General features: G+C 39.7%; 1 protein-coding gene across 3 annotated transcripts in view; it reads left to right on the top strand.

Moving 5' to 3' along the window:
• The window catches only part of LOC133014779 (ankyrin repeat and IBR domain-containing protein 1-like), a 37,011-nt gene that overhangs the window by 7,290 nt on the left and 7,187 nt on the right, over positions 1–22,534 (top strand). For all 3 annotated transcript variants that reach the window (XM_061082042.1, XM_061082043.1, XM_061082044.1), the window contains exons 6-17: positions 2,129–2,337; positions 5,655–5,743; positions 7,025–7,169; positions 7,296–7,462; positions 11,012–11,100; positions 13,080–13,210; positions 16,068–16,202; positions 17,250–17,336; positions 17,714–17,780; positions 18,924–19,069; positions 19,542–19,720; positions 19,868–19,919. In XM_061082042.1, the coding sequence (XP_060938025.1) occupies positions 2,129–2,337; positions 5,655–5,743; positions 7,025–7,169; positions 7,296–7,462; positions 11,012–11,100; positions 13,080–13,210; positions 16,068–16,202; positions 17,250–17,336; positions 17,714–17,780; positions 18,924–19,069; positions 19,542–19,720; positions 19,868–19,919 (1,496 nt within the window). The remainder of the gene's footprint in view (positions 1–2,128; positions 2,338–5,654; positions 5,744–7,024; positions 7,170–7,295; positions 7,463–11,011; positions 11,101–13,079; positions 13,211–16,067; positions 16,203–17,249; positions 17,337–17,713; positions 17,781–18,923; positions 19,070–19,541; positions 19,721–19,867; positions 19,920–22,534) is intronic.

Below are 22,534 nucleotides of genomic sequence, written 5' to 3' on the forward strand. Positions count from 1 at the left end.
ATGATACATTTAATTTACTTATGTAAAGTTCATGGCATACACTCAAAAGGTTTTTACCTTGTAGTGGAGCATGTCGTTGTCACATGCTCTCAATGCGGTTTGACTGAGCCTGAACTCCACCAAATATGTGAGGAAAAAATACAGGCGCATCCATGAACAAGCTGAACCACAGTTTTTTAATCTTATGCTGTTTTGCCTGTATTGCTATCACTGATATAGTTTTGATTACTGTGGGTTAAGATTTGATACTTTCTTCAACTCTTTTCTCATTCAAACAACATACAGTGGGACGTTTTTTGCTTGAGTTAAATCATATATTATGCAAAAAATATACATTATGTGTCATTTATATTGTCAGTTATATTATCAGTAATATTTTATATTTCTAAATATAAGCTAGGCAGCCTGATTTCTATCCACCCCACATTAAGTAGTGGCACGCTGAGGTTGTTAAATCATGGGGAAATGTTAGCAAAGCAATGCAATATGTCTGAATTTAATCGCTGGTCTTTTTGTCACTCACGTGACTGCTTTCAAGCAAACTGTGTGTGTTTGTGGTGTAGATGTAATGCCAGAAGAGAATAAAGTATGGGATTGAAATCTAGAGTGACACAGGGTGTAAAATTTAAGTTGCCTTATTAAATCTATTGGTGTGAAGTAATGGTGGCAATGAATTTAAAGCCAAGTTACACACCTTGTTAAGGGCTAGAGTTTAACACAGCCACATTAACAGGGAAACGTTCTGCTCGCATGCACATAGTTCAGCTCATATTAATGTCCAGCACATATGATTTTGTCCAGTCAAATGTCTTTTAACCTCAATTAATGTGGATGAAGCCCGTCTAATATTCAGAATTTTTTGCGATTTGATTTTAGACCTTTGGGAATCTTCACCCTACTTAATTTAGCTCACTTCAGATTTTGTTAGTTAAGTTAAATGTGTCAGAGATTGGGGTTGATTTTCAGTCTTTAAATACTCGACTCTCTGATTCAGTTGGCTGAGTGGCTGAAGAGCCATGTGTACTGTGTGCTACATATTAGACATACTTTTAGGAGCTTAGAGATGGGAAAGTGACCCCAGAAATGGTGCTATATTTAATCACCCCTGCCGTTGGAATGCTTCCTGTCTCTTAAATAGGAATGGAAAGTTTAGGAGTTTTGTTAATCTCTAGCAGAAGGGTTTTTGGACTTATGTATCTTTAATTTCTTGTAAAAACCCTAACAGATTTCTACACTTCTGAACGTTCACATTTTTCATATGAGTCGGTTTTCTTATCACAGTGGTGGTTCTTGCCAAGCTGTGAGCCTGTCAATCTGTACTTGTGACAATTTGCATTTCCCAGTTAATTTTTCATATTTAAGACTAAATGTGAAAATGTTAATTTCAGACTTCTTTTAATGGCCAAAAGCATGAAGATAGGGTCACACTCGTTGATGAGTTTAATTGAACGGTGATGGGGCAAATTGTGGCAATATTCATTATCTAAACAAGGCCATTTAGAGTCTGAGCCATTTGATTGGCGGTGGAACGTGTCTGGAGGCTGATAATGGCCTAATTGCACAGTTGACCGGGTCATGTTTCTTATTATTGGTAGCGACTTTTTCGTCAGAATATTTGGACGCCAGCACAGTCCACAAGTCATTCAATATTTATGCTGAAAAACTCTCAAAGCTGTTGCTCTGCTAATGTGAGATTGAACAGCTATTCTGAAAGAGAAAACCAGATGGCAGCAGGTCTATGTTGTTTGAAAGGCTTATATGGTAGAGTTGCCACAGGAGTGGGATTTGTGGAGCTTTGGTGGATTCAGCAGCCCGCTTATCAAATCTCACAATAGTCTTACATGGGTCGTAAATATGTATGGGATGGACTGAAACAAACTGTTTTCATGTGAATACATTTTGTGTGGCTGTAGTGGGAGTTTAGCTGAGAAGAAGTGAGTATTGAAGGTAAAGTCAGCCTTTTTATCAATAAGCCCCAGGCTTTACTTCATAGCACACTCGACTTGTTTTGTTCTTGGTGTTTGTCCAAATTCCTTCTTTGTGCCCCTTTTGTTCTTCATGCGCTTTTGTTTTGTTTACATCTTAACCTTTCTTTCTCTTAATGTATGTTTTTACTCTTTTGCAACAGATTGGGACAGAGAGCAGCTCTTAGAGGCCTGGATGAACAATGCTGAAGAATGCTGCCAACGCTCAGGTGTACAGATGCCCAACCCACTTCCAAGTGGCTGCAATGCCTGGGATACCTTGCCCTCTCCCAGGACGCCACGCACAACCCGCTCTTCCATTTCCTCCCCAGACCAAATCAGCCTCATGCCTGCTGACGAGGAGTCTTCACTGGTAAGAGATGTCTTAAGGTTCCCTGTCAAGAGAGAGACACAAATAAATGCTTACTCTCCCACAAGCCACATCTGTGTTGAGCCCTATTTGTAAGACAAATGCAAATGAGAAAGTTGTGCATAGTTCCTTTATGGTGACGTGGTTCATATTTGCCATTGAAGACAATTTCAGACATAAAGTCCGGTAAATACAGAAGGTAGGACTTAGTGGATTAATGTCTTTCATCTTCTACATGTATGGCACCTCCTGCTCATCCCTGAGATATTTGTGTTCTTTTTGTTTCTTAAGTTTTGCTCCCTTCTTGTGTCAGACACGTCATCAACGTGCCCACTTGCTTGAGGTGTAACCTCCGGATAATATCCTGCTCTCATGGGCTCATGCAAGTTTTTGAGGGGATTGGCAGGAAAATCTCCAGATATTGTCCAAAATAATTTTTTTATTTTTTATTTCCTGATAATTTTAGGATATTATCCAGAGTTCAGTGAATGTTTGAAGCAGCTATAGCGACCGAGAATTTGTTTTCACAGATGACCATTTTTTCATTTGGACGGAATTTTTCAACTGGCAATAGCAGACATGATAGATGAGAGTCTTCAGGGTGTCATGTAACCGTACTCATCAGCGAAGAGCCATCAGATGTAATTGAAGCACAGAATGAGTAGCCTGTTTTCCTCAGCAAGGATAAAGCTATGGATCTACACTTAAAGCAACCAACAAAGTGCCTGTAAAAACTGTGCAACAATGTTTATTTAAATTGAGTCCCCGTGGTGCAACAGATTTCCTGAAGTGTTTCTGCTGAATTCTTTAAAATGTCATCACCACACCTGTCTTTCTGCATAATGCTGCATTATTTCCCAGCCTTCTAATCATTAGTATTCATGCCAGTGCTCTCCCTCACCAATATAAACACAAGCACAACCTCTATTCAGAGAAACAGTGGTTTGTTACTTATGTTGTGGGAAGCTCTGAACATAAAGAGAGTATTAAAATTCTTTTCAAAAAATCGTAGAAGTAATTAATTTTATTAGCAAGATTGAAACGCTCCATAGGCCCATAATGTAGACTGTAAAATAGGTATGATGCTACCCTCTAAATTAAACATGAAGGGATTAGTCATTAAATTAATTTACATTGGAAAATAAGATACTGATGATACATTTAAAGCAAGGTTGCATGACAGTTGCTGTTACTGTCTCTAATTAGTTTTACTCTGCAGCTAACATAAAGTCATATCAAATGTGATCTGGAAAGTCACATTTTAGCGCCTGTGACTGTGCAGCAAACACCGTAGTGTAGTCTGCACAGTTCTGTTTTATAAATATGCAAATGTGCAAGGTCATAACGGAGACCTATTTCCCCCCAGTTGCTAGAAAGTAAGAATATCCCCTGTTTACTGCTCGCAACATTATCCTGACATTGTCTGGGATATCACATTTTTCAGAGCAGTCTTCTTTGTGAATAATAGCTGGTTTTCAGTATGAAATATACAGTTGATAAAAAGAATTTCTACAAACAATGTTGATACTTCAACCAGTTAGCTTTAATAACATAGTTAAATTGAAAGGACTCAAACATTCTCATTCAAGCCTGGTTCATACACACTGTCCGAGAACTCCACAGCCCACCATACAGAGTACAGTCCGGCCTGCTCTTCTATGTTTGATGGCTGTGTAATGTGATGGTGAGCCGGTGCCTGAAACACTGAGCAGAAATTGATTTGAGATTTCAGTTGGATAATATCTTTTCCAGTTGAAAGATGCTTATGAGATCAATATGGCTCAGTAGCACAAGTACAAATCACATTGCTGGTCGGAATGTTTACAATTAAGTGGATCTATAAGTAACGTGTGATGTGAAGTGAAAGAGGCCTCATAACGTTTCCTCTCTCACATTTAATTTCTCTCTAATTATAATTTGCCACCTCACCATCTGGGTTGGCAATTTTCCCCATCTCTAAAGTGTTTGTACGCATGGATAAGAGTTTCCATACGGGTGTGCACATTGTCCCGTCAAGTTTGTTTTTATGGATCTCAAATAAGGCCCCTGGCCTTTAGCTGATTCTTATGCTGCTCACAATTTGTTTTGAAGACTGCCAACAAGGGTGTCAAGTGCTGGATTGCAATCAGTGTCCCAGAGGCGGTCAGCAGCATAGAAGGGCAAAGTTCACTGTCGTTTCATCTGATTAGAGCCTGGCTTGAAGGAATGGGTAAATTTTTTGGGCAGCAACTAAACTGTGTGCACCCTGCAAAAACAGCTTCATCACAAGCTTCTTAACATCCAAAATCTGAGTGGCTGTGCTTGTTGTGATACTTGTAAACAGTTATGTCTGCAATTGATACTGAAGACTGTATTATAATTTTCATAATTTTCTGTAATTTTATACGGTTTTACTCCTGACATTGTTGACCAGGATGTTTCAGGCTTTTAAAAATACATTGACATCTGTGGGGAAAATTAGACGTGTCCAATCTCTTTAGTGGATCATTTAACCTTTGGATGTTTCAATCCAGTGTTTTCAAAATGTGAACTAGACTGATAGATGATAGCTGAAGCTGACACACTTGATTTACCAACCGCTCTGTGAGAAACTACCAGTTGCATTTGCCTGACACTATCTTTTGTCATGGCTCTGAGAGGGCGTGTCTTGAACTGGGCCAATCGACTGGGTCTACTTCAGAGCCTTTTTAAAGGTTACGGTTGATTATGTCACATTCTTCCCCTCCACAAGTCAATAATTACATTGTTCAAGTGCACTGCATCCTTTGTATATTTTGTGAGGGTCTGTCTTATGTGTCATTTGTATCCGTTTGTCTCAAGATTCAGTGAGAGGGAAAACAATACATCTGATGGTTAGTATCGAATTAGTATCTGACAGTTGTGCCGTTTTACTGGACCATAGAACCTCTAGCTGTTGTACACATTCAAACACGAGGATCCAAGAGTCATTTAACCATTTATTAGTGGTGAGCTTGATGAAGTGAAGGAGGAAGGGTAGAAAGGATGGTATAATGGATGATTTCTGTTCAATGAACAATACAAAACTCAATATCTTACCATTCCAAAACAAAAAGAGAGGTCATCATCCTGGCCTTTGGTTCAGTGTTATTGATACATATTTAAGATAGCTTCGTCAGCCTATTCTCTTGTTTGTTAAATTTCAGAAAACCGTGTCAGGATTTTTCACTAAGGCCGTGTGGATTTTCATTCAAAGTGTGATGCAAAATAATTCATAGATTTTAATTAAGGACCTTTAGAAATTGAAACAGAGATTTACGAATTACTCCTTTTTATAAGTTTCTTCTTCTTTTGTCTTACAGTGTGGAATCTGCATGTCTTCCATCTCTGTCTTCGAAGAACCTGTTGATATGTCCTGTGGCCACGAGTTCTGCAGAGCATGCTGGGAAGGGTAAGCTATGTTTTTCGCTTGGCCTGCAATTTCTGTGGATTGCCTTGCTATGTCCTTAATGTACTTCCATGGGTCCTTAATACTTTTCTTTTTATCCAATGGCTGTTTGGAGGGCTGGGAGATATGACATCAATTATATTTAAGTGACATATTGGGGACATTTTTATTACATTTTTGAAATTTCCGCCTGCTTGATTTACTCCTTTGATGCATACAACGAATTCACTATGATGATTCCAGTTGACTTCTAAACATATTCTTTAAAATATTATTTTTTTTTATCATAAGTGGTTTCTATTACAATAATTTTCAAATCACAGGGGAAATAATAACTAAGCTAAAACTAATAAAACTGTATTCATTCAAACCAAGAACTGGCACAGATAGACTTTTAGACCTCTGAACTTCCACCCCAGGTTTGAAAGGCATGTTTTCTTTAAAAAAAATAAAAACCTAACCTATGCTTCTGTCAGGAAAAAAACAAAAACTAATTTTAGCTTAGAACTGTGATATTCAATCAAAATGACTTTATTCTGTGTTACATAATTTTGTTTGTCATAAATAAACCAAAACTGATTTGATTAAAAAAACATAAGTTTCTTTGCCCCTCAACACAACTGAGCATCCATTTTTGAGTCAAGTGACAAGCTTGTGGAGCCTTCAGTTTCCCCCCAATATTGGTTTCAATACAGTCACCACATAGTCATCATGGTGGTGTGACTGTATGCATCAAAGGGAGATGTGTACGCATACAGTTTCAGGCATTCTTCAATCAGTAGGGGGTGGAATTTCAAATGGTGAAACAAATTTGTGGCGCTGTCTGCCTCCTTCAGTTTTGCTGCATATTTCACAGATAACTGCTGTTTCTTCAACGGATGATGCATCCACTGCTTTTTCTTTTCTAAACCAGTTTGTTTGTTCCCATCCTCCATCACTGCTCCACATGAACTCAACATGTATAAAATCTCTTTGGCAAATCAGGTCTTTCATTCTCTCCAGGCCCTCTCCCTGCCCTCTATTTATACAAAAACATGTCTCACCTTTATATATCACATACACTTGCCCAGGAGAATACTCTAGATGGGCAGGCAAGTTTGTGTACATGTATGTTTTTTTGTGTCTTTGTGAGGGAGAGAGCTGAAGGGGAGAGTGAGAGAAGCAAAACTGCAATGCAAGTCTTATTCCTGCACCTTACAGTCCTTAACTGCATCCAAGCTATAAGAGTACATTTGGGATATCAACCACCCTTAGCTCACTGCAGTATGTATCCTTCTTTTTCAGATTTCTAAATCTAAAGATCCAAGAGGGTGAAGCCCATAACATCTTCTGCCCGGCCTTTGACTGCTACCAGCTTGTACCTGTGGAAGTCATAGAGAGTGTGGTGTCCAGAGAGATGGACAGGCGATACCTGCAGTTTGACATCAAGGTAAACCAGATCAGATCGAAACACAGACTGTCAAATTTTCAACTTCTATTGTTGTGGTTGATCTAAGTTATCTACAGCTCCTCTTGAATTGCCAATTGATTTGACTCTTGGCTTCTTCTGTTACAGGCATTTGTGGAGAACAATCCAGCAATCCGCTGGTGTCCTATGGCAGGGTGTGAAAGGGCTGTGCGACTCAACACCCAGGGTCCTGGAGCCTCCACCTCGGATCCTCTTATTTTCCCCCTTCTTCGTGCCCCTGCAGTAGATTGTGGCAAAGGCCACCTCTTTTGCTGGTCAGTAAAATACCCACACTTTGTATTTGAAAATGTATACGTTTATATGAATTCTATTATTATAAACTTTCTGTTTTCTATCTGTCTGTCTGTATATGGAACACTTATCTCTAGAAATGTACAATCTTATCGCCTTCATCGGCTTTACACTCAAGTGCAGTGTGGAATTTGGTGTGATTTTGAAACGCGATGTGTTCAATATTAATAAACTTTGAATAAACAGGTGACCATTGTTCTGTAGCAGCTGTGGTTGGGACATCGTACGTAACAAAAACGGGTGCATTCACGACAAGGACTGATTCTCTAATTTGGGGTTCTGCCTACTGAGTAGAGCTTCACCAAACTCTAAATAAGCAGGTGAACGGCTCTTTGCTCAGTAGCCATGGTGTGGCTTCAGTGTCACTTTGAAGTGGCTCAATTACTGCAGGTCACTTATAAAGTTTCTGAAAGAAAGCAGCAACCAGCATCACCCCCCAGGCCAGGGAAACGACCAATTCCAAACAGGCAGGTTTTGATTGGGAACTGCACAAGACATTTTAATGATTATGTAATGATAGAGGTTATTAAAAACAAAAGATTTGAAGCCAAGAATACATTTTTTGTCAGTCTGACAAGAAGACAGATAGGAGTTTGCTTTGTTATAAAAAAAAACCTAGAAGTATTACACGTGTATGTTTATGTGGGAGACACTACACTATCACTACCAATATGATGAAATAGAAACATGTTTTGCTAATTTGTCATTTTTAATATCATTGTTCCAAAGTGCTGTGCCATTGTTAAACAGAAAAAGACCGAAATAATCCAGACTCTTCTAAGATTTTGGTGTCATGTCAAACCCAGGATAGAGGAAAGGACGGCTATTTTCAGGGAGCCAACAGTGGCCTCTCCAACAGAGAGAGCTCTGTTGGCAACCATCTCTTCAAAAATACAGCACTCCATCCATCATTTCTAAATGATAGAGTGGCTGGTGAAAGCCATCTCTGAGTAAAAGGCGTATAACAGCCTTTGTGAAGTTTGCCAAACAGCAGTTCAAGAAGCCTAAGAGTATGAGGAAAATTATTTTACAGTCTGATAACGTAGAAATATAACTGTTCAGAGCAGAACAGATCTGAAACAAGCACTTTGATCGAAGTACCACGTGTGTTTTTAAACTGCTTATAAACTATTTATTCTACTCTTTACTAAATGTTAAGATATTCTGAACAACTACAGACCTGTCTCTCTTCTTATTTTTCTCTCCAAAGCACTGGTGCTATCTTTAATCAACACTCTTCCTATCTTCACCAGCACCACCTTCTTAATCCTCACTGGTCTGGTTTCAAGGCAGGCCACTCCACTGTGACTGCCCTCCTTGCTGTCACCAAGCAGCTTCACACTGCTAGAGCAGCCTCTCTCTCCTCTGTAGCCATCCTTCTAGACCTTTCTGCTGCGTTTGACACAGTGAACCACCAGATACTTATTTCCTCCCTTCAGGACCTGGGTGTCTCAGGCTCTGCCGTTCCCTGCTCACATCCTAATTCAAAGACCGTATCTTGGGTAGCTTGGAGAGGAACTGTGTCTGAACCACTCACTACTGGGATCCTCAAGGTTCCATACTGGGTCCCCTCCTTTTTTTTACCCCTTGTTACTCTGTTTCAAGTTAAGGGGTAGTGAGAAGCGGTCAAATGGGATTGGGTTATTCCCTCACATAGCTTTTCCTACCGCAGCCACGCAGATGACACTTAGCTAAATCTCTCTTTTCCCCAGTCTGAAACACAGGTAGCAGCACAAATCTCTGCCTGTCTGACTGAAATCTCTCAGTGGATGTCTGTACACCACCTGAAAATCAACCTTGACAAGACCCAGCTACTTTTCCTTCCAGGGAGTGCTCTCCTATCCATGACCTTACTATCACTATTGTCAAATCTGCGGCAGCCCCCTACCAGACCGCAAGAAACCAGTGTGTGACATTCGACAGTCAACTCTCCCTTACTGCCAACACTGCTGCAGCAACAAAACCGGAGAATAAGTCCCTTTCTCACTCAGAAGGCGGCATAGGTTCTGGTCACGGCTCTTGTCTTCTCAGGCCTAGACTACTGCAACTACCTCCTGGCTTGTCTACCTGTTAGTGCTATGCAACCTCTGCAGCTCATCCAAAATGCAGCAGCACGACTGGTCTTCAACCAACCTCTCTTACACCACACCGCTCCTTCGCTCTTCACTGGTTATCAGTGGCTGCCCGTATCCGCTTCAAGACACTAGTACTTGTTTACCGTGCTGCGAACGGATCAGGCCCAGTCTACATCCAGGACATGGTTAAACCTTACACCCCCAGCCCGGGGACCAGATAATGGTCTGAATGCTCCCTCACTGTCTCATATGATGGTCTAGACCAGGGGTGGGCAAACTTTTTGACTCGCGGGCCACAATGGGTTCCAAAATTTGACAGAGGGGCCGGGCCAGGAACAGATGGATGGAGTGTTTTTGTGAACTAATATAAATGACATGGTAAAATCATTAGATGAAAGGATTTGGCTTTTACCAAGTAGCAAAGCACTTATTTGCAAGGCCATTTAACATAAACCCGCCTTCAGAAAAAGGCTTGCTAGCCTTTGCTATTTCGAATGCCCTCCAAAAAAGATGCCTTGGTAGATGACTCTTTAATCGCAGTTTGTCTGTGAAAAAAATGTTGCTGAGTCTGTAAATTAGGCAAAGAGTAAAAGTGAAGGGAGATCATGTGCCCTTTCGAGCCCTATACACCACACTCCCGGGCAAATTTTATTTAGCTGACGCTGTTATCCAAAGCGACTTACAATAAGTCAGGGGCGTTTCTAGGATTGAAAGAAAGGGGGGGCTTAGCCCCTAAGGATGCAGAATGTTTGCGCGCGCAGCTCGCGCCAATTTTTTGGGCCCTCATTTGGGGCTGTGGATATCCATTGTTTCAGACAGTTCATAGATTGGTTCAATCAGAAAGAGTGTGATTTTTCTCTGTATCTTTGCTTGCATTGATTCAGTATAAGATAACAGAAGAGACAGAATTTCCATCACACCGGCTCCTTCAGCCCTGTCCGTCTGGGTTCAAACCCAGAACAACAAGAATCAAGATTTCTTCAAAAATAAAGAAAAAACTACAAAGTTCTATAAGCATGTGCCATTAAAGTGCTACAAAATTGTTAGTTAAAAAAAAAACTAACAAAAAAAAACTAACAAAAAAAAATTAAAAAATTAATTTGAATTTTTTTTTTTTTTTTTATCTGGACAAGTTCGGTGGGCCAGATTAAAAAGCCCAGCGGGCCGTACTTTGCCCATGTCTGGTCTAGACCCTGTTAAATACCACATAGCTCACTTATTTCGCTATATGGTTCCTCAAAGTGTCAATTAGGTTCAGATTTCCGTTGATTTGACGTTTGGTTATGGAACTGGATGTGACACAGGTCCAACTTTAATAGTTCAGTATAGCAATTAATTTTAAGCAAAAAAGTCGAATTAATGTTGATTAATGAATTTGACTGTCTTCTAATGTCACTGTTGATAAGGTCTGTCCTTATCTGTACCTGTGTATTACAGGGAGTGTCAAGGTGAAGCGCATGAGCCCTGCGACTGTGACACCTGGAAATTGTGGCAACAGGAAGTCACTGAGATGAGGCCTCAAGATTGTGAGTATTGAAAATAATTATGATAGTTTGGATATTTTATACACCGGAATAAAATCATAGTTTATGCATTTCTATTTACATTATCTTACTCAGTCTTTACACCATATTATTAAACCTTCTATTGCTGTATTCATAAAGCTTCCTAGTTGCTCCAAGTGAAAATTTTATAATAATGATGTTTTCTAAGAATTACTCCTCCGTTTATGTCTTTTATTCATATTCAAAAAGGATCTTAGTCATTAAAAGCCCATGTTTTGGTCATTTACAGGTTTAAAATATTAATTTTAAATTATCTACTAGAATAAGTCTTAATGCTGCAACGCTCATCATATGTTTTTGCCTTGTACTGTACTGCTTTGGCTTTTGTTACTCAGCAGACCTTTTTCATGCTTTAAAAACACTATGACTCACTAAAGGAGAGAGAAAACCACAAATAGCACAATATGGGCACTTTGAGAGAGCTCCTGAGGCGAAAAACTGTTCTGAGTAGGACTTTTCAGAGGCTTTAGAGTTTCCTAAGCATAGGAAAATTGTCTTATTAAGTTACTTAAGATAACTTTGCTATCAGCTGTAAGTGGTATAACACCTGTGTATGTGAAGAATCCTGTTTGTGTGCTGCAGTGAGCCGTCTCGCATTTATACTGCAACACACAATACTGCTTTCTACATTCTTCACTGGTGCGCACAACCAGGGGGAATGAGACGTTAATCTGCTGAGCTATATTCTCTCATGACTTCCTCTTGGTTTGTGCTCTAACTCCGGGGCTAAGTTTTCCTCTTAAAACGGTTTAATGCTTGTCAGCTAATTGAGATAACAGTAAACAAACCTGTGTCCAGTTGGATATTCTGGTACTTTTACTTGCTTCTATGGCTTTTTGCTATGGTAGATTTACATGCCAACCAACACTGCTATTTATATAGACGGGCAAGCAATCACAGAAATAAATGAGCTATTTTATTCTAGATTATCATTTATACTATCAATAATCCTTAATATCAAATAGATAGAAGTACTTAATTAACAACAGGGTATAACAATTTAAGCAAATTAATAAAACAACTATCACCATGAGAGCAGGCTTCTGTGAAGCACGCTTGTGTGTCTATGCAATAATGTTTTATGAAGGTATGGTTGGTAAGTTGTTTTAAAAGCTTTTTAACTTCTTTGTTGATAGCTTCCTCGTGTCCCAATAGCCATCAATAAATAAACTAATCTGATTAAAAAGGAAAGAAGACGTATCTGTGACCCTCGAAGGACTGTAGTGAGGGAGGATAACCTCGCTATACATTTTTAGGCTTAAGTTTTCCGGGAGCATGTTTATGAATATGGCCCCTTGTGATTATTTTTTAAAGAAGTCCAAGAAGTTTAGTTGATTAGCCATTCACCTTACTTTCCTGGATTTTATGTGTTGAAGTCAAGGGATAGCTTTGAATGTCAAATTTCGCAAACTCAACCACAGTCATTACTAAGTGTTTATACCTAATCCAATTCAAATTCAGCAGACTGATGATGAGTTATTAAATACAATGAACAACTCATTCATTTAAAGTATGCAATGTCTAGAAGCAGTAATTGGACTGTGAGCAGAAATTGAGCAGAAATTGATAATTTAAGATGGTCCAAGTTGTTTGCAAATGCCACTTTGTTGAAGTGACAGTCAGAAGATAAAAAGCTTTTTTGTTGTTGTTTTAGGACCATCTTCCACTTCATTTCCCCCAGATTCTGTTTTATCTCAGCAGTTTTCAAATGGCACATCTGATGTGCTGTGATAATGGCCAATTATTCTCTTTTAGAATGGATGGATGCATAAGCGTCTTGGGAGATGTTAGCAAAATGTATGAGAAATCCATATTAGTCAGCCAGGACAATTACCCACTCAGTGCAGCGACCTGTTTAGATGTCATGGTTAATAGCCATTCTCATTCTGTCTGATCATGCCTTTATTTGTTCTATTTACCTCTCCCTCCTCCTCTTGAAGTGGCGGGTGTGAGCGAAGCCTACGAGGATGCAGCCAACTGCTTATGGTTGATGAGTAACTCCAAGCCCTGCGCCAACTGCAAGTCCCCCATTCAAAAAAATGAGGGCTGCAACCACATGCAGTGTGCTAAGGTCAGTTTACATCTCTGTCTTACTAATGCAGTTTCGTAATTATCTGACAATTCTATCTATGGGGCTATCTTGCTAGCTTGTTTTCAACTGGTAATGAGTAGATTGTTTTCTAATTGTGGAAACTACCTAAATAAGCAATTGTTAAACATTTTTATTACAGTCCTGCTTGTCAAAACAAAATGAATAACGATAATCGCAATCAGTACAGTGCATTCCTCTACCAAGGCCCAACAGTTCCCTTAAATTCAATCAAACAGCACTAAATTGTACACTTACATATCAGTGCCCTTAAATATGCCAGATTTTTTCATCAATCATTGTTTGATTGAAAAAGGACCAATTAAGCAATATTATAGAAAGTGAAAATAAATTCCTGGATCTGCCCCCTGTTTTGGATCTCCACCAAAATTTAAAGTTTTTATTTCCTGACCTATACTGCATCCTTCCACCAATTAATATTAACCTCCTTGGTGGGTATAACGAGCAGCAATAAGAATTACAGTTACATTTCGGCCTTTGGCCTTGCTGCTTGTTTTTCTTGCTCACTTAGCGCTCAGAACAGGGATTCGGATCAGCTGTATGTGCTCAATTCTATTTAGTGGGGAACCTTTAAGCAGCTTTAGAAAATCTGGTTGTTTGATCGAGAGTACAACATGAAGGTCTGACATCATATTGAACTCATATATGGAGTTCATTATGTATAATAACCTCATGTCAGATATTTTTTTATGCCGTTACTCTTCTCTGTGTGTACAGACTGGTTTACATAACTTACATAGTGCAATTATGGGACAGCTACGTATTTGTAGGCTCCATAATACCCTCTGTGTAAACAAACACTTGAGTGGAAAATTAAGTTTTCCACACAAGAGACACACTGTAAACACCCTTAAGCGGAGTATTTATAAAGCATTAGAGCATGTCTTTCAAAGGCAACATATTGGTCCTTGTCAAGATATTATTTATCCTCATTGGGTGAGTTCTTATGGTCCTGATGACCCTTTGAATTGCCTTGGGCATCACTATCAGGCTGTGATGTGTTGTGCTAACATTATTCTTTAGACATGAACAAGTAAGATGCTCTTTTGTTCTGGTGTCGTGATGTAGATGTAAAGGTGAAAAGGACCCTGATTCCATTTAAGCTGCTATAAGTCAAGTTCTGCATTTCGCAGTCATTCTAAAAATTGCCTTTACAAGCGTTTGCTTATGATACTGTCATGTTCACAAACAATCCATCAAACGGCCGGGAAGTCGGTAAGCCTTGTACTTAGTCAGGAGCTTCAATCTGACTGAGACAGGCAACAGAGAGTAAAACAGAGGTGATGGAGATAAAAAGACACTCGCTGAGTGGTGGAGGCAGACGGTGTGAGACTGATAATCGCACCGTCATGATGCCTGACTCTGTCTCTGTGACCAACACTGTTGCTGGAGGGCAGGCCATGAAAGCAGCCCAGTGCAGTCACACAAGCAGACTCCTTTTGTCTTTGTGACAGCCCTGTCACTGTCACTGTCACTGTCCTGGTTAAAGAGGCTGACTAGAGATGGAGATTAGTTTGGTAGAGATGGAGCAGCTTTCACAAGCTGAAAGGCCACAGAGGGCTCAGCCTCTTGACCTGTTATTATTTGTTGAGAAATGGCTTTACCCCTGTTGCTTGGAAACACAGGACTTAGTGTTGCAAAGGAACATTTATTTGTCTTTTTCGCTGCCATTTCTTTCCCTCCAGTGCAGCCTCACACTTATTTATCTTACGTCTCCATTTCACACACTGTCTTTTTGTGTCTCTGTGTCCTTCCATTTATGTCCCACTGCCATTCATTGATTTTTCTGAAGTACCATATAAGCAGAGTGTTTCCAGGACAACAGAGGTCTCAGCCTTTAGGGTTTTGTGTCGCTCTGGCTAACTTGTCTCTCCCAAGAAGTACTTGTTGCACAGGGAGAAAAATCACTTACACCCAAATAGGCTGTGGACTGGAGGGGCTGTAGTGTTCTGTTGTTCAACAGTACGCTATGGTAATTTCTGATCTCAAATCAAGTAGGGTGCCTTCTAGCAACAGCAGGCTCACGATTCATTGCCAGGTTCAACCTGCAATTTGTTAGTAAGAAGCTTGAGACAGGCAAGTACATGTTGAGTCCAAGGTTACTGGGTTTACAGCCAGTTCAAGTTCATTTGTATAGCACATTTTTTACAACAACTGGCCCAGAGTCAGCTGAGATTGGCGTCCTTCTCCTTCAAAGGATTTGAGGTATAGATAAGAAAAGAAGGGATTTCATAGCTGGTATAGAATCAATGTGCTACATTATAAAAATTGTCAACAAAAACATAGCAAAAGGTATTACAGTAAAATGGGAATACAATATAAAGGAATCTAAGATTATTAAAATGGAACAATAATAATACAGATACATTTTGACTTAACTAAAAGTTTGAGAGAATTATTGAGTTTGCTTTTAATAAAGATATGGTTGGTTCTAAGCAGACCTCAATTCATGTCGTAGAGAATTCAAGACACGAATGACTGAAAGCACCATAAGCTGATTTAGACTTGGTTTTAATCACAGGTCTTTGCTAAATAATATTTAGAGTAGTCACACAGTGTTAGTTTCATCAGTCTTTTAACTAGGGGGAACAATCATGTGAAAATATGAATACATCATGTGTGTGTTTGCAGACATCTTCACATACCATGACCCAGTGATAGAAGGCACACATTGACTTTATTTTAAAACTTTATCATAAAATAGATATCAACTCATTATACAGTCACTGGTCTAGTATTTGTAAGTGGCTTACCAGTTTAGATATGATGGCTGACGAGAGCAGATTGAAGTCTTAATATCTTCATCCTGTCCCTGTAGTGTAAGTATGACTTCTGCTGGATCTGTCTGGAAGAGTGGAAAAAGCACAGCTCGTCAACAGGAGGCTACTATCGCTGCACCCGCTATGAGGTCATCCAGCAGGTGGAGGAGCAGTCAAAGGGGATGACTGACGAGGTACCAAATACACACACACACACACACACACACACGTCTGACAGTCTGGCCAGCGATTTAGATGTGTTTGCCGGTAGAGGGCAATGCAGCCTTGGGTCTTTAGCAGGAATTAAAAGCAAGCTCTCATCGTCATACATATTAAAATGTAAAGTCTTTAGCTCCAGTGGTACCTTAAATGACATCCCTCCAGGCAGTTTATCAGATCAGAAAAATTTGATTTTCTGGAGCCACAGAAAACGTTCTATCCATATGTTTCAGCAAGACCTGTAAACAGACTTTGATGTGTAAAATTGGTGGAGTTTCCCTTGAACAAATTTAGAAATAAATAACAACCACAGCAGACTGATAAAGATTTATTTTTTTACAACCTTTTTTTACATTTACTTTTTACCCACCACTTAAGAAACATCAGTACAGGCAATGGTTTTCTCAGTCATTGCACTGTATTGCACTACGTTGCATTATTTACTTATTTACTTACTCTTTAAAGCACTATATATTCATAGTGGAAAGCAAAACATTTTTTTTATTGTACAGGACTGCATATATTATAATATAACTGAACTTGATAATGAATTTGATTGTCAATTGGCTCATTCATAATACTCAACTTAAAGAAGCAAAAACATGATGGTGTAACAAAGCACCAAGATTAGTAGTTCGATTTAAACATTAGTCCAAGGGAATTTTTGTGGAGGAAAAGTATGTTGAAACAAACATAGATATTTGAAAATGTCGAAGAATAGTGCTTGTCCGTTTGTTTCAACATGTACTCTATGCAGCTTAGATAAGCAAGAACACTTAAACATATACATTAACCTTTGTCAATCACACATACCTTCATCAAAAGTTAAAAAGAAGAAGTCCATTCTCAGTCTGCACCAGCGTTCCTCCCAATCACAAGCACTGATTTCACTTCTGGCTCTACTCACTTATTTTGACTTATTTGGGCCGCTCTCAGCCAGAGTACCTCAACACGACACTGAGGGGGAGCAACACTCTCTGGAGTTTATTGACTGTGACTGGTGTTTCATCATGGTTTTTCAGGCAGAGAAGAAACACAAGAGCTTTCAGGAACTGGACCGTTTTATGCACTACTACACACGTTTCAAGAACCACGAGCACAGCTATCAGGTAACCACCTCTGACATTGCCTTCTAATGATGTGATGTCTGCTTTGTATAATGTACAGTCATGCAGTGGATGTTAACTGGCACCTGTCTGCATATGTGGCTGTGCTCTCTGAGGCATTATACTGTCAAATGTTCAATATTTCTGTATCCTGTACATCTATAATAATACTGGAGAGACTGTCCTACCTTCGGGGGCTTGTTATGGAAGCAATAATCAGACATCAAACATCGTTAAAATAAAAAGTCTAGTGCTCTCTCTTTTAAATGTGTTTAGCCTCATATTCTGGTATTCTCTTCAGTGTTTTTTCCAACAGTTTTCTCAAGATGTCTTTTTCCAATAATTCACACGTAAAACAGCTTCTGTCTTCTGCACAATAGCTGGAGCAGCGCTTGTTAAAAACAGCCAAAGAGAAGATGGAGCAGCTCAGTCGAGCCCTAAGTGGAAGTGAGTCAGCAGTCTGCCACAACAGTATCACTCTTCATTACACATTTAGACCCATCTTAATCTGGTCCTCTGATACTGTGCTTTGGGACATGTGCAGGAGGGAGAAGAAACACAAAGGTGTTTCAATAATGTATTAACAACAGTGAGTCTGGTTATGATTCAGCAGGCGTATCTAAGTTACAATAAGGCCGTGCTTTGTGTAAAAAGTTTGTTGAGTCCTTTAAACCTTCATCTGTACAAGCCCTGTCCACCTGTTTAGTATCCTGGAGTTTAGTTCTGATTGTCAACAGATGCAATTTCAGTGAAGATACAAGGGTAGAGGTGGTATCTACATTAGTCTGTAGACAAATGGATGATCATAACTCTGTGATTAGTAGATTATTAGTATTAGAGTATTAGTTTTGTTCAGTTGAAGGTTGCACAGGTTTTCCTTCATCATTTGGGGACAGATGGCAGGTTTTGTTCTCTAAACATGTGTCCCAATTAAGGGGTCTATGCAGCCCACGAGGACCGCCTCCTTCATAGACCACTAAGGCCGAACCAAAATTAGACGATCTGGTCCGCAACATTTCCCATCATCTGCGTCACCAGCTTTTCCACCCTTACTGTTGTTACCTAGCAACAGAGCTGCAGTTGGACACAACGAGAAACTTTTAATGTCCCTCTGTTATTTTTAAACATGTGTACCATTAGCCGTTCTGTTTAGTTTAAGCCTGATACTTACACATCAAGCATATCTTCGCTCGCTTGCGCCACTACCTCTTTGAAAGACACTACGTCACAGAAGCGTCAATGAATCCTGGGGATACTTTGCCCTGAGAAGGATTCTCAGTCTCTAATGATGGCTCCCGCATGTGTAGATCTAAAATGGTGGGGGGCAGGGGCTCTGCAGGAGGATGTTTTTCCTATTTTCAGTTCCTTGTTTCCCATCAACATAGACCCCTAGAGATCAGTCATTTGAAATAGTACCTGCATTGCACTTAGCACATTGGAGCTTTTCCTCTGTATGCATTGTGCTGAATTTCTCATTTAGCACTGATCTGCTTCGAAGTGTGGGTGATTTAGGATGGATTCAGGGCTGTATTTGACAAAAGTAAGGCAGGTATTCATTTTGTTATCTGAAACTCTACTTCTCGTTCCCAGGGGAAGGAGGACCACCTGACACAACCTTCATTGAAGATGCGGTCCTAGAACTTCTGAAGACTCGCCGCATCCTCAAGTGCTCTTATCCTTACGGCTTCTTTCTGGAGCCCAAAAGCACAAAGAAAGAGATCTACGAGCTTATGCAGGTTTCAGTGTTGAGAAAAAAGACAAGTGTTCACAGCAGCCAGTCTTGTATGGGCCATTAAAGATGTGGGACTAAAGCTTTCAACCTCATAATCTTCACAGTCTACCCCAATTATACCTGCACATCTCAGCTTCTACTAAAAGATCTAGTGTTATATTATTTGTAATCACATGGAAAGACACAAATTGTATTTACCTAATACTATTGGCTTTTCAAATTCTGTAAAGTGACCATGCAAGGCTCTCATAGCTCTTATAATGTTTGTAAAAGCTTATAAAATTAATTGATAATGCATTGTAGCAGTAAAAGTAGTTGCGTTAAAGGGCTATTTCTTAAGTCCCTATGTCCTTGAACATCCAAATCTGGAATTAATTAGACATTAAGTTAAACTTGAAGTGCATTCAGACACTAAAACCACTCGTTCTTTTGAGTTTGCTAAAAGATCTCTCAGCCAACTGTGTTTCTCTCCTCAGACTGATTTAGAGATGGTTACTGAGGACCTGGCTCAAAAAGTCAATCGGCCTTACCTGCGGACGCCGCGTCACAAGATCATCCGTGCGGCGTGTCTGGTGGAGCAGAAGAGGCTGGAGTTCCTGGCCTCAGTAGCCAGGGGTGTGGCCCCCAATGACTCTCCTGAGGCCCCCAGGCGCAGGTAACATACAGACTCATCTTTAGAGAAGAGAGAGACTGTATTACTGATCCAGTTGAAATTATCAAATGAGACTAATTAGGTGTAGAGTACTTAAAGTTACTCATATTTGTATTCTGGCTAAATGTTGTGTGTCTTGGTCACTTGCAGTTTCGCTGGCGGAACGTGGGACTGGGAATATTTAGGCTTTGCATCACCTGAGGTAATCATAACAAACCTTTATTAAGTTTCAGTGAAGTTTTGTTCAATTCTTTGTGATCCGACACCTGGCCTGAATGATTTCACCTGAGATTAGATCTGCCTGGTCACAGTTCAAATAATCCCCCAAAAAATCATAAACCTTAAAATCACAACTATTCATTCTTATCTTAAACATGTTGACATTTTTTACAATGATTTGGTAAACCTACAGTTAAAGTTTAGCCTGAGTGGTAAAATAAACATCAAACCAGTTCAAATTAAATCAATCATTTCTTTCAGAGTTGTCAGAAATAAGATTGGATTCAGTAATAACACAGTCACCACTGTATGCACCCATATCTGTGTTAATCCAACAGAAGATTCGGCTACATTACACCTGAATCTCATCTCTCATCTGCAATCATTTCCATGTTTGAGTCGGTTAATTAGTGTGATGCATCATTTAGCCTTTGATTTTATGCATTAAATTGATAATGCTGATGGAGGGGTGAGTGAAAGTGTTTGAGTCCAGGCAACATTTCTGGAGTTTCAGGGTTAAACAGTGTTGCAGCCAAAGTGACCTCTTATTCAGACGTAATAAAACTACAGAAAAAAGCACAGCATGCTTCCTTACTGCTCGTGTGGTCCGCAAGCCCAGATACTCATATCTAACTCCAAAAGAGGTTGCTTATTCCATGTTTTAAACATAAAAGTCCACTAACGGAAGTAGCGATGCTAGCGGGTGTAGCGATGCTAACACACACTCTGCATGTGCCCTTGGGCGAGAGCTTGGTGCAGTGTGTGCGGTTTTCCGGTGTGACGCGTGCATACATGAACGCGGCTCAGGAGGATATCAGGGGACATTTAGGCTTAAAACATGGTTTTTAATGACTCCATTTTGAGTTGAATATAAATGTCAGGGTTTGCAGACACTTGGATGACCTTTAACACAAGAGTTACTCTGGTAATGTCACAGCTAATCAGTTTTGATTAATTGCAGAAAGTGGAATCATGATTGTTACATACAAGCCTCCATCAATATGTATCTCTCAATCTTTAATAGTGCTGCTTTGGCTGCGTAAACAGCTCTGACAAACCATGATGACCCAAAGATCATCATGTTATTTAATATTCTGGAGAAGCCAGATGGTTCAGTGTTCCCCTGAGCACACAGTTGGAATGATTAAAAGCACAGTGCTCTGGCAAACACCTAAGCAGGTTGCTCACGATCATTGCACATTAGTAACAGACGTTTGTGGTTAACACTTACACTCATAAAACTAATGACCACATAATGGGTTGATTATTGACCTGCCTACTTCTCATGCACAGCTTGATGCATGCACTCGATGGTGGAGCATAAGTCAATACTCTGCAGTTAGAACTCTGTGTTTCTATTAATGTTGGGTTAATACACGGTGGCAGCTTTCAAACATACAGGGTTTCCATCTGGAACAAATTCTCTCCGCTCAACAACTCCGTCACTCCTCAGACTTTGTGGTGGTTCCTTCTGAAGTGTTAAAACACAACACCAGTATGCAAATCTGACATCAAAATTGAGCTTCTCTGGTTATTGTGCGCATCTGTTAACTGCATAAAGTGGCTGTTTCCCTAACATCACTGATACCAAAGCAAAGATTTGTCTCGTCTGCCAGTTTGAAAAAGACATTTGAAACACTTTGCCCTCTGCCTGCTCAGCTCAATCACAAGTTAAGCTTTGTAAAGATTCTTTTTAGATAAGTTTTTACGAAATAATTGTATCATTTAAATCAGGACCCACTGTATTAATTGTGTTGTTTTTACCATTTCCAAACTGAAATCAGCAAGCTATTGAGCGGGTAAACCTGATGCAGCAGCTCATCTGCAAGAGACATGACTCACACCGATGCCAGAGGGACGCTTAGAACAAGCTATTGTGCTTTTATGGAGCATTCAACTAATCATAAAATTTCCAGTTATGTTGTAATAAGCTGTTTATCAGGAACGGAACTCCCATCTGATCATTTTGTTGTTTTTTTAATTATAAGAAATTAAGCCAAATAAGGTCATCTATCTTAATGCATAAATGCTTCCTGAACGGTGCTTGACTGTTATTGATTTATCTTATTGACAAATTCCATTTTCAAGACAGCATTAAGCATGCAGAAGCTCTAAGGACAAATTAAATTAAACCAGGTAATTTTAAAGTCATTTAGTATTTTATTCTTTTTTCATCGACAATTAAATTCATAGTTAAGACTGCCAGATGCCAGAAACACCATAAAATCTTAAAACGTATCTTTTGTCCTAATGAAGAGGCTGTGTCTCAGCTGCAGCAGTTAATGGGGACACCATCGTAATAATCAAAGTGGGATGACACCACCTCACAGACGCAGCTACAGATGGTCCGCTCCATGGTTCTTACAATGCCGGCAGATCACTTTATAGTGAGCTATTTTTAGAGCGTATGGAAAAGAGGGCGTTTGGGTGACAGGCTTTTGATTATAAGAGTATGACTCGATGACTTTTGCAAAGGCATGAGATGTTTGAACAGAGGATACAGTTGATTATGTCCCGAGTTGCTGATGTGTGTGCTCAGTCTAAAACACCTTTTCATGTTGGTCTAACACTAGAAAGCAGCCGTGTGTTTTTCACCAG

This window comes from Limanda limanda, chromosome 11 (assembly GCF_963576545.1).
Source record: "Limanda limanda chromosome 11, fLimLim1.1, whole genome shotgun sequence".
NCBI classification, from domain to species: Eukaryota; Metazoa; Chordata; class Actinopteri; order Pleuronectiformes; family Pleuronectidae; genus Limanda; species Limanda limanda.